Here is a 12,241-nt window from a genome sequence, read left to right as displayed (position 1 = left end):
AATCATTGTCTTAGAAACAGAGAAGCAATGACAGTAAAAATTGTGTGGCCATGTGCTTGTGTGCATGCGTTATGTTTTTGTATGTGCGTGCTTGTGTGTGTGCGTGTGTGTGTGTGCACCCAGGCCACCCGTCCTGTCTGCAGTTCACAGTGAACATGACGGCTGCGGTGAGGACTTATCGCTGGCAGTGCATCGAGTGCAAGTCCTGCAGCCTGTGTGGCACCTCTGAGAATGACGTAGGATCCCTTCATTATGCTACATAAACACATGTGGCTGCACACACACACACACACACACACACGCATGCACACACACACGCATGCACACATAATCCACAGTCATGCACACTGCACACTCAGTGTACAAGCACATCTGAATTAACTAGAGACCCTTAAAAGTTCATTTTTCAATAGCCTATATATAAATTCATTACACACAGAGTGATATATTTCAATCATTTATTCTGTTGTTGATAGTAATGGTTTACACATAATAAATTAGTACTGTTAAAATATTGCTGAAAAACAAAAATTGACTAATAATTATATTGAGGTAGTGCAAACTAAATGTGTTCAATACATGCTCCAGTTATTGCATCAATACACTGTCAGAACCACCTTAGCTCTGCTGGGGTGTAAATTAAGCCCAGGTCGTTTTGATAGCAGCCTTCAGTTAAAATATTTTGTTGGGTTTTGTGTCTCTCATCTTCTTCTTGTCTAACCTACACAGCTTTTATGTAGGGTCAGGTCAGTTTGCTGTCTGATCCAGAACAGTTGCACTATGGCCACTAAAGCAGGCGACAGTTCTTTGGCAGTCCAAAAAGAAGTCCAAAAAGCATCTTCAAAAAGTATGTCAGCAGCAGGAACCATGAGGTGCTCTAAGATTTCCTGATGGAGTCCTACTCTGATTGATTTGGACTTGATCAATCACAGTGGACCAAAAGCAGTTGATGACGTGGCTCACCTAAACATCACTGACTGTGGAAACTTCTGCGGCCCTCCCCTCCTCATCCAGACTCTGGCATCTTGATTTCGAAATGAAAAGCAAAACATACTTTCATCTGAAAAGGTGACTTTGGGCCCCTGAGCACCAGTCCAGTTCTTCTTTCCCCAGGTAAGATGCTTCTGAAGCCTTTGATTCAGGAGTGACTTAAAACAAGTAATGCTGCAGCTGCAACTCGTCTCCTGGATGCATCACTGCGTCTTGAAGTTCTGACTTCAGCTTTGGTCCACATTTTGTAAATCTCCGTGAGACTCTTGAATGAGTTTTGCTTCACAGTCCTCCCACGGCTGTGGTCCCAGTTGCTTGTGTAATTTTTTAAACCACACCATGCTTTTTTCTTCCTTATCTTTCTGTTAGCATGGAATATTGAAGGACACAGCACTCTCTGGACATCAAGATTTATTTTTTGCATAGATTTCAAGTCTGCAGTCTTTTCTGTGACTTGGTACAGTTTCCCATGACACTTCTTTATTAAAAATCCTGTTTCATTGGCATTATGTAATATTTATATTTTATTAAAATCTATATTTGGAGTCATAATCCTTAGTATAAAACATCCAAAACATAAGTTTTGAGTCACAACACACGTGCCACAACATTGTGCAATTAATTTAAACATTAGTTTTACCTTTGGAATGGAAGGTAAAACTAATGCATTACATAAATTACTCACAGAATGTAATATTTCAACTCTTGTTTCTTGAAATTTTGATGATTATGGCTTACAGATAGTGAAAGTCTAGTGCCTTAGAAAATCTGAATATTACATATAAACAACACAAGATATATATTTTAATAGAAAATATCAGGCTTCTGAAAAGTATGTTCAATTCTATGAACTCAATACTTGGTTGTGCATGAATTACTGCTGAGGTATGGAGGTACGTTCAGCTGGGCAATAAAATCAGTATACTGGTCAGGAACAAGAAGCTCTGAGCTTTTCTGTTAGATGATGTGGACTTCAGACAACCCAGTGAACCAGAACCAGCAGATGATATAACTTCCAGAACCATCACTGACTTTGGAAACGTCTTTCTGGACTTCAAGCAACATGGATACTGTGTCGCTTCACTCTTACTTCAAACTCCTGATTTCCAAATGAAAACCATATTTTAGTTTTCTCTGAAAAGCGGATTTTGGACCGCTGAGAAACGGTGCAGTTTTTTTTTCCTCCTTAGTCCAGATAAAACGTTTACAATGTCTGGTGTCTGGTTCAGGGGTCACTTTACACAAGAAATGCAAAAATGTAGCTCATGTTTAAGAGCCGTGAGAATAATCACTCTTGTTGTGCTAGACTCCAATCTCAGAGCAATCTTGCTGAAACTCCCCACAAAATCTTGACAATCTTCTCATGCAGTCATCCCTCTCACACGTTGTTCTTCCACTCAACTTTCTGTGAATACACTAGGACACAGAAGTCTGAACAGTCAGCTTCTTTAGCAATGACTTTTTGTAGCGTACCCCCTTGTGGAGGCTCTTAATGTCAACTCAGCGTTTTTCCCCATGGTTGTTTAGCCTACTGACCCAGAGTGAGAGACTGTTTAGAATTGATTTTTTTTAAAGATGTACCTGTGTTGGTAAAATAAATTACAGATCTTTCCTTTTCACAGTTTCATTAATTAATTAATTACATTTCTACCACATATTAAAGATATTCAGGTAAACATTCTGTTTCTGCTTTCCATAGAATCAGTTTTTAAGTGGATTTAAACGTTGTTTTAATGGCCTGTAAGAAAACAAATTTATCAGCTTGTAGCTGCTGATGTTAATAGTGTTTGATCCAGGACAAATACAGTTTCCTAAGCATTAATTGTACTTACAAAGAAATAATTAAGACAGGAGTCTAAACGCAGATATTTTCCAGTGTGTTGCTGGAGTGCAGGATTTTTAAAAAAAACAAACTCAGGAAATTAGCCGTTTCTTAATTTTTCACTTTAACTCCCTCCTTGAAGCCCACACTGTTTCCAGTGCTTATTAAAACCAACCCAAATTTACAATTCCCAAATAACCCAACACACTTAAATCTGTGCTGTTGAGTCCTGCAGCTATCGTTTCAAAGTTGTTCATGTTACTAATGTTAACATCTGTTGTTCTGTTGTGTTGTAGGACCAGCTGTTGTTCTGTGACGATTGCGACAGAGGCTACCACATGTACTGTCTGAGTCCTCCCATGTCTGAACCACCAGAGGGTACGCGCCAACAGTTGGTTCATTAAAACAGTCTTGTAGTTTAGTGTTGCTGCTTACGAGGAGTTCACAGGCCTGGTTTTGGTCACACTGCACCAACCAGAGCCGTCATCTGAGAACATTTTAACCATCAGTGCAGAATAAACGCCTTGCCTTTTTTTTTCTTCTTTTTTTTTTTTGCTCTCAGGAGAGCAGCCATGTTTTGTCTTATGCTTTCATACGAAGGGGAAAATATAATAGTGAGGAAGCAGCAACTCTTTGCTGGAACGTTTTAATCTGAATGCACCAGACAGGAAGAGAGGGGGAAAGAGAAAGATAGATAGACAGACAGAAAGAGAGAGAGAGAGAGAGAGAGAGAGAGACTTGGCACTGTGTCTATGATCCCATTAATGGTGCAGGAACATCTATTTAAATCAAACTGTCATTTTTCCACATAAGATGGCTGCCTCAGGATGTTTGATGGCGTTGTCATGGAAATGAGTCGTGGAAAGATAACCTGTTTCCATGGTAAAAGTGGCTGAAGATACACTAGCAGTGCCACTTGTGTTTAACGCTTGGTAACAGTGTCAAGCTCTGCCCACACACATGCGATGCCTTTTAATTTAGAAGAAACAAGTTCTGAAAGCCAGCCTCTTGCTGGAGGTGAACACTCGAGGGTTCCGTCTCACGGATGGCGAACTACCATGGTGTACGCTTCAGCATCTGCGCTGCGTTCAGTGCTCTCGGCGTCTTCAGGCAGGATTACCAGCCACTTGGAAGTATTAAGGTTGAGGTAAAATTTAGCTCTGGCCTGCGAGGTCTTTAAGAGACGTCACAAAGTCTCGAATGTCATTGCAAACCAGACTATTTGTGAAATCCCCCGCATCTACAAAATCACAGGCGCAGCGTGTGGACGTCTCTTCGCCGAGCTTTAATTTACAGTGTTACTCGGCTCTCTGTGTGAAACAAGAGATTAATCCAGCAGGCTTTACGATCGCAGTGATTGAACGTCTGATCTGTGATGTCACTGATCTGTGTGCCTTACAGGGAGCTGGAGCTGTCATCTGTGTTTGAGACAACTGAAGGAGAAGGCCTCAGCCTACATCACCCTGACTTAATCTGCAGAGCACGTCCTCGTGGCCCCTCGCCCTCTCCCAAACCACTTCTCTGTCTCTCCTCCCGTTTTCTTCAGCATCTCCACCTCTCCCGTTTTACTGATCTGCTCGTCGGCACAGTCTTCACAATCTGTCCCTGTGACCTTTGGAGCACGCAGATTACCCACGGCGCTACGCCTGCTCTCGAGCGACTCTCCAGCAGCGAAGCCACACTCCGTCCTCTTTTGCCCCCTGAAATTCCCTTTTGTGCTTGACCCAAACTCCAGCGTCCCTCTCCTCCGTCTCAGCAGAGGAATTCATCAGCCGGCAATAAGTTTGTCAGCAAGACACACACTTCAGCCCGCCAAGGGCACTTCTGAGGCATACTACTCCACAGGAACCCTCATAAGGGCCCTCGGATGAGCCCTAATGATCTTCAGCTGTGACTCTCTCAAGTAGTGAGTGAAAATTAATAAAACGGTGACATGTTCGAGAGAGGACGAAGCAGTGGAGAGCCATGGAGCAGTGCGTCTCAGTGTTTTTCCAACTGTGAAATGTACATTCAACCAAAATTTTATTTTCTTCTCTCTGTCCTCCTTTGTGTACGGCAGAGCTGCAGAGACGCTGAACTCTCCTCTGGTATTTGTCTGGATGTCTTTTTCAACCAGGGAGTAAATTGTACAGAATTTAATCTGATTTGATTTTTGAACCACACACTCATAAAAAGACTCGGCTCAGTGGTAAATAAGAGGCATCCGGTCAGGAACTCAGACCACCTTTGACCTCACCCTTTCTTCTCTCTGTGCATGGGGTTCCCACAACTTAATGGTGCGTTTTGGAAATTGACACTGAAGGTTTTTAGTGCATGGTTTTGGCAACTGGATGAATGGAGAGAAAGATCCACCCCCATCCCCCCTCTCCATTCAAATCAAACTGTGTATTTGAAAAAAAATAACAGTTTTGGCTTAGCATCTCTGGCGAGCCCTTAGCTGACCTGCATATAACCTTTCCTCCCACGAAACCGTGACTGTGAAGCCAGTGCAGGACTGAAACACTTCTGGTGATTGGTGTGTTGTCTATGATCTCAGAATGTAGGACTGGTGTGTGGAAATATGCAGCTCTCATGCCGAGGCCTGAAAACACATTTTCTATGATTCCTTTTATTTATTTGTGTTCATTTGCATGTTATTATTTTTATTCTTAAAAAAAAAACCCCAACAACTTGTAATTGAAATGGAAAGAAAAGCACACTTAATTCGCAATAATGTGTTTGTGATACAAACTCTTTAGCCGCCCATTGTAACTTTGAAGTTTTGTTTGTGCCTGTGTCTTAGTGGATTTCTTTGAACAGTGCAGCAGCCAGTGACTATGGCCAGTCAAATACCTGTTAGATCTATGAAGAGGTCAAAGGCCGAGTGATCTGAATGTAGAAACGGGAGATTTAACAACGTAGACAGACTGACTGAGATACAAGTCCTGCTGTAAGTCTGGAGTACAGAGTAAAGTTCAAAAATTCACATTTCATTGTGCAACATTTCAGTGTTACACAAGTGGACATCTTCTGGCGCACAATACACTGTATACGAAAACAAACTCCTCCTCACGTTCATATGTTAACCTCTAAAGCTTTACAGCTGTAAAACAGCCTAATAGCTTATTCAAGACAAGCTATGTTCTGAAACTGCATACCCTGAGTAGAAATCTATCAGAGACATGAACCTTGGTAGGAAACTTTTGACATTAACCCTGAGCTTTTGGTTTGGAGCACAGTAAAGGGAAGATGCCAAACATTTTGAAATTAGTTGACTATTCACACCGTTCCACTCATCACAGATTAAAATGATAAATACGCAATTTTTTCTGCAAACTTTAATGACTTCCCTCATGTTTTTGAGACAGATTTGGGACACTAAATCCTCCAGTCAAGGTATATTTCATATCATAACTGCGTACTGTCAGCATGTAGCTGTGTTTACAGCCCTCTTTTGGGTGACGTTGCACTAGCTTTTTTGTTTTTAAGCATCAGCTGTTATATGTTTCTTCTGACTTTAGGGTGATTTTTAATTTGTTTTAAAGCGTGACTGCATCAAAGGTTTTATGACGTGTGTAGATCCTTTTTATCTCTTGTCTTTAGCAAATGCAGCGATTACAGAAAATCTGCATTTGACAAAGATTGCACAGTTATATCTTTCCACACAGTTTGAAGTTTACTTAATTGAGACAAACTGATTTTTGGTCCTTGTTGTTTTATTTATGTGTTTATTTATTTTTGTTGATATCAGGTTTAGTAGACTGATTTTCTTTTTAAATTAGTTCTTTGTGCTTTCTCTGACTTTCTGTCTGAGTGACAACTCCCACATTGAAGAGTGTTTTTGTAGGGGTGACATAGGGTTTGGACAAGGTGCGTTCATTGAATGGGAAAAAAATGACTTTCTGAGACTCCAAGAATCTGAGCACTGGTCAGGGACTGTAAAGCTGGAAATGAACAGATTCTGGTCACCAGACAGTTAATAGACTGAATTTTTATCAGCTTTTTTTATTATGTTTTCTATATTTTTGTTTTCTAGCCAAACTCACCACGCGTAGCGCTTTACATTAGCGCCACACTCACTAACACATGCATTCATGCACCAACACACATATCGCTTGGCAACTTGGGGTTAAGTGCCTTCCAGGAGGAAGCTGGATTCAAAAACTTTCAGATTGCAACTAACTACTCTTCCTACTGAGCCACAGTCGCCCACACAGTCCTTATCATTTCAGTCTTATCGTCTCAAGTAAAAGGGTGGAGATGTAATTGGTTATAGGATATCAAGGCTGTCACAGTCAACTTAAAATCATCTACAACTTCTGACTTCCAGAAACTTTCACTGTTTTCTTTTTTTTTTTGATAATATGTTAGACTTAAACAGCTGTAAAACTATGAATTTAATACATCGTTATTCTGATTTCACTGCTTTTGCTCCATTCAGGATCTGCCTTCCCTGGTGTAAGGAGTAGTCCTGACAACTTGTCTGTCATAGTCGTAGCACTTATTCAATTCAGTTCAATTCAATCCAGTAATAGACTATTGAGCCTGAATGGTAATTAAACAACACTACAGTAGCTGCAGTGCACTTCAAAAGATTATTTCATTTTTTTCTGTATAAAGCAGCAACACTGACAGTAGCCTGTAGAGGATGAGGGAAACTCGCAGCATCAATGAGTCTAATTTACCTAAACAACTGAAACGTACATGACAAACAGCCATCATGGTAGTTAGATTCGGAAGTATGAAGGTTTAGGCTAATGTAATGGAAACAAACTTGTTAGTCGTTTACATCTTTATTTACCTATTAAAGAAGTGAATACTTCTTTAATTATGGATAGCCTAGCCATATTTTCAAGATGTATTCTTTAACTTAAAGAAATCAGGAGCAGAAAAAAAACTGTTTTACATGATATATGGTTACCACCTAAATTTTTTAATTGTTCAGTTGTCATTAAGGTGAATATTGAGACATCTTTTGTATCATTATGTTGCTTTAAAATACCCCCGACTGTACTGGAAGAGCAATTCTTGACCATCTGTTGGCTGTGGCTTTATGGCTTGTTTTTCAGAGCTGTTAAGTACCAGTTTAATGGTTAGGTAAAAACAGCCAGGCCTCTTTTGAACAACTGATCCATCTTTCCTTGTAGTTGTGGCAATGTAGATTAAGTGAAAGAAGTCGAAAGTTATTACAAGTGATTACGAATGCAATTTAAGCAAGCCCTTGATGTAAACAGGCATATGAATTAACGCAGTATAGCTGTGGTGTTACGTATCTGGTCAAAGTCATTTGCTGGAAGGTTGAATGTTGGAGAGAACAGATTCATATAGTTCTTCATTCACTGAAGGAGTAAATTAATGTTCAAAAATGTACCGAAGCAATTGGTGGCAAATGTTTAAAGGCTTGTTACATCACTTTCAACTTTAAGCTAGCTAAGAAGATATCAGGCGATTGGGACTTTCTCACAACAAATTGTTAATGGGAATAAAATGTGTAAAAACAACATTTTAAACCAGAGTTTTAAGAGTTTTTTTCTCTCTAAAAATTCTAAAGCCAGTCAGAATTATCCGAAGTGCAGTATTTATATGTATTTTATTACGGTTTCTAAGAAAGATTTTTCAGTGACTCTACTCAGTCACTTAATAGGCCAAAGCAGAAAATCCATTTTCATGAATTGAAGTACATGTTGCACTTCTGATGGACTCCTGTGCATGGAAATTCAAAAAGTGTGAAGTTCACGGTGTTCCACTGTGACATGAGAGGGTACATTTGGCCATGATATCACCATTTTATTATTTTTTTATTGTATTTAAGGATCAGCTGACGAAAGGGGAAGCAAATCTCAAGGTTTTATGAGTAAATCTGAGCGGTCAGATAATTATTAGCCAAATCAGTCAGAGCACAGGTCAAGCTATGAGTTTCACTTTCAGTTTCAAGCCTTCAGCATGCCATGGTGAGTGAATCTTCATTAGTACAGTTTGGATATCAGTGTCTAGAAGCCTAGTATGACAATAAGTAATGTTATTATTGAGTTATTTCTGCAATATCTGACAGGATATTCCGTACTTGTTGCAAGTATGGGATATTGTAAAAATCCATGGCTTTCTGGCTTATGTGGTGATCAAATGTGCTACATTGCCAAAGGTGTAGTGATACCAGGATGTTGTGTTATTTTTATAAGGCATTGTGCTGCTAAAAGTAAATTATAGATCCAGAGTAGTTTGGCCTGGGTATAACATTCACATACCACAATAAATTAACATTTTGTTTTCTATTTTGTTTTTGGCTTAGAAAGCCATATTGACTAAGACTTCATAAATAGGAAACCATGCAACTACAGTATTAATTCCCACTTCCTGACGTTCTGATTATTCCAATACCTTCTGAGCTCTTTAACATCTTGGACACTGTGAACTGTGCACTAAAGCCCCATCCATCAGGCTGAATGTATTAACTGGAATCAATTTATCTTGGAATATAATAGCTAGCAAACTTGGCTTCTTAAACAGTCCTTCCCAATGTTAATATTGTCACACTGAGAATAAAATTACAATATATATTCTGTTAGATTTTACAGCCCTGAAATAGGCCAAAATATGTTGGTATGCTAACCATGTTCATCATGACCTCAGTGTGCTTAACGAGCTTTTTTTAAGCTTGCACTAAACAGCTCTCCTCTAATTTAAAGTCCTATTGTTTTTATCTATAAACAGTTTAACTGGATTTTTTAAAAGCCACTTTAATGGCCACTCTTGATGGGCAAAGTGCTGAGTGAGAAAGAGTCACTCAGCATTTCCAAATCATTTGCTGTAACAGAGCAGAACCACATTGATTTGTCTGATAGCTTTAAGCTCGGAAACAATAGCTGTAAATATGAGAATATCTTCAGATCAGCAAATTACCATTTCACGCAGTATTTTCCATGCTTGTGTATAAATCCATACCACTCAAATTTGCTGGCTTTAGTTAAAGTTGATCTTGTTTAAACCATCAGCTTGTGCAAGTTTTACCCAAACTGTAGGATTGCAGGTGAAAAGTTATGCCGCCACATCAGATCAGAGTAAAATCCAGTGGTGCATGAATGGCACATTAAGATACTACTTAAACTTTCATTCATTATCATTATGTTTAGAGGTTTTTTTTTTTCTTTTGTGCTGTTGAATATTACAGTGTGGACACATTTGGTCCTCAGGAGTGTTTTTGTGTGGTAGTGGGAACCCTACCCACGACTCAGAATTAGTCAAAAATGCAAACTGAACCAAAATAGCTGGGTTTTTTGTTTTGTTTGTTTTTTTACAGAAAAACAGGTTTCTAAGATGAACCAGTTGCATGGCACGACATTATGCAATGCTGGTCATTCCATCCCATCTCTATTTTATTCTTATGCGTGTATAGTTTCATATCTAGGAAAGGTTGAGTTATCCAGAAAATGTCGATTCGTACCCAACCTGAAGGCATTTTGTTCCCACTGTGACAGCTGATTAAAAGTAACATTCTGTGATCTAATAATAGTTTACTATAAGTAAATGTAAATATAAGGTATCAGAATTACCTATCAGCAGAAAAATCAGTCATAGATATTCTGCCCTTATGATAACCTGTCATATTTAGTCAATTTGCCTAAATGGACATGGAAATAGGGAGCAATAAACAAGTTGAAACAGTGATATATTGAATTTTACTATAATTGGTAACTGAGCATTTGTAGGATTATTTAACTCCATAATTCGTAATAAAAGCATATTCATGAGAAAAGGTTGCTATACAATGGGCATAAAACGGAAGAAAGTTGGGATGAAATGGCAGCATGTATTCATTTAAAAAAAGAATGATGAATTGTAGAAAGGGCAAACTGACCTAGCTCTCAGACAGCTGCACCGGGGTTACATTCACCTCAGTGTACTTACAGAATTCACACCTTGCACTTGAATAGCACTCTTTCACATTGTTAAAACCGTATGAACATTTTCACAAACGTGCTGTCCGATAGCCTGTTCTTTTATTATCATTAACCAGTCAGAGCTAACATTTAGACTTGAAGTGTGCTTGAGTGAAAATGTTTCTCGATAAGCCTTAGCTGGAAAATGTTTGTCTTCTGAACGGTGAGAAAAGACAATGTCAGGGGGGAGTAAACAGCCTTTTTACTGGGAGCTTTCTCGGCACTGGGATAAGCGTGGTGGAGTCAAACTCATTTTGATTGTACTCTCTAGGGAGGGTGTGGAAGCCATGTTGGACTGTGATTGTCTGGTAAAATGTGAGCCTTCACTTTGTACAAAACGGACAAACCAATGTGAAGGAGATGTGAGGGGTGGGGGCGACAGGAGCCACATCCGGATCCACGGGGCCCACGGTTCGGCCTGGTCTTTGGCTGCTGGACGATGAGACTTTGGGCCCACTGTCTGACTTTCTTGTAAATTGTTGTTCTTCTGTGATCTTGCTTGCACTCTTTTGTTTCCTTTCTCAAAAACCCTGAAACTAATTGTAAGTATGTAAGTGTGTGGGTGCGATTGCACTTTTTATTTTTATTCTTGCCATTTTTAAAAAAAAAATGTGATTGTATGTTGTTATCAACACTAGATGCAGAGCAATTTTTAATTTGTATTTTCTACCTGGGAAGGAAGATGAAATCTTCTTGGACATTTTTTAACCCCCCCTTCACCCTTCCAGCTCCCGGTCTCTTTCTCTGTCTGGTACCTGGGGATGCTTTGAGGTGTGGACTGTGACTGCATTGCTGCCATCGTTGCCGTCAGTCATTCTCTGTGAATTCATTTGGCTTTCTCAATTTACCCAGTTTTTTCTCTTCCCTTGACTCTTTTTTTCCATTAAAAATTGCAATTGAAAAATGAGCCTCAGACCTTTGTTGTGTAATTGTGTGTTTATGCTTATGTTATGCTTTGCATACTCTTTTTTTCTAATTGTTTAACTATTTATTTTCTTGATTACTTTGTTTCCGTCTTGTTTGCTCCTGTGTACCCAGAAGTCAGATTTTCAGGTGAAAAGTCAGTTCTTCTCTCATATGGATGAGTTATTTCAAGTCAATTTTTCCAATTCAAAGTCGAATTTCTGATGATAAACCTTTTCTCGTGATTGGCCTCTCTTCAGCTGTTACTAAATGTTGTAAATTCAAAATTTGCACTGTTTGTCCTTATGCCAAATTAATTCTTACATGTTTTGTTTGTCAAATGTCATTTAGTATTTTGCAATTTAACAACAATTATGTTTCAGTCTTTCAACATTTTAATCAATATTCAAAAACTGTAACGAGTTGTTTTAAATTATGTTGGAAAGTTATAAGGTGAAATTATAAAATGCATTAGAAATATAAAAATAGATTCATTTTCAAAGACAAATAAACCTTTCCTTTCCTTTCCTTTCCTTTCCTTTCCTTTCCTTTCCTTTCCTTTCCTTTCCTTTCCTTTCCTTTCCTTTCCTTTCCTTTCCTTTCCTTTCCT

General features: G+C 39.0%; 1 protein-coding gene across 2 annotated transcripts in view; it reads left to right on the top strand.

Moving 5' to 3' along the window:
• Positions 1-5,966, top strand: part of dpf1 (double PHD fingers 1) — a 60,069-nt gene extending 54,103 nt beyond the window's left edge. The window contains exons 10-12 of one of the 2 annotated variants that reach the window (XM_008426098.2): positions 124-236; positions 3,109-3,190; positions 4,214-5,966. In XM_008426098.2, coding sequence (XP_008424320.1) covers positions 124-236; positions 3,109-3,190; positions 4,214-4,284 — 266 coding nt within the window. In that variant the 3' untranslated portion in view covers positions 4,285-5,966. The remainder of the gene's footprint in view (positions 1-123; positions 237-3,108; positions 3,191-4,213) is intronic. The other variant, XR_535238.2, reaches the window with a different exon arrangement.
• The last annotated feature ends 6,275 nt before the right edge of the window (positions 5,967-12,241 follow it).

The sequence above is a fragment of the Poecilia reticulata genome, linkage group LG13 (genome assembly GCF_000633615.1).
Source record: "Poecilia reticulata strain Guanapo linkage group LG13, Guppy_female_1.0+MT, whole genome shotgun sequence".
NCBI classification, from domain to species: domain Eukaryota; kingdom Metazoa; phylum Chordata; class Actinopteri; order Cyprinodontiformes; family Poeciliidae; genus Poecilia; species Poecilia reticulata.
This window is presented reverse-complemented; position numbering and strand designations above follow the sequence as displayed.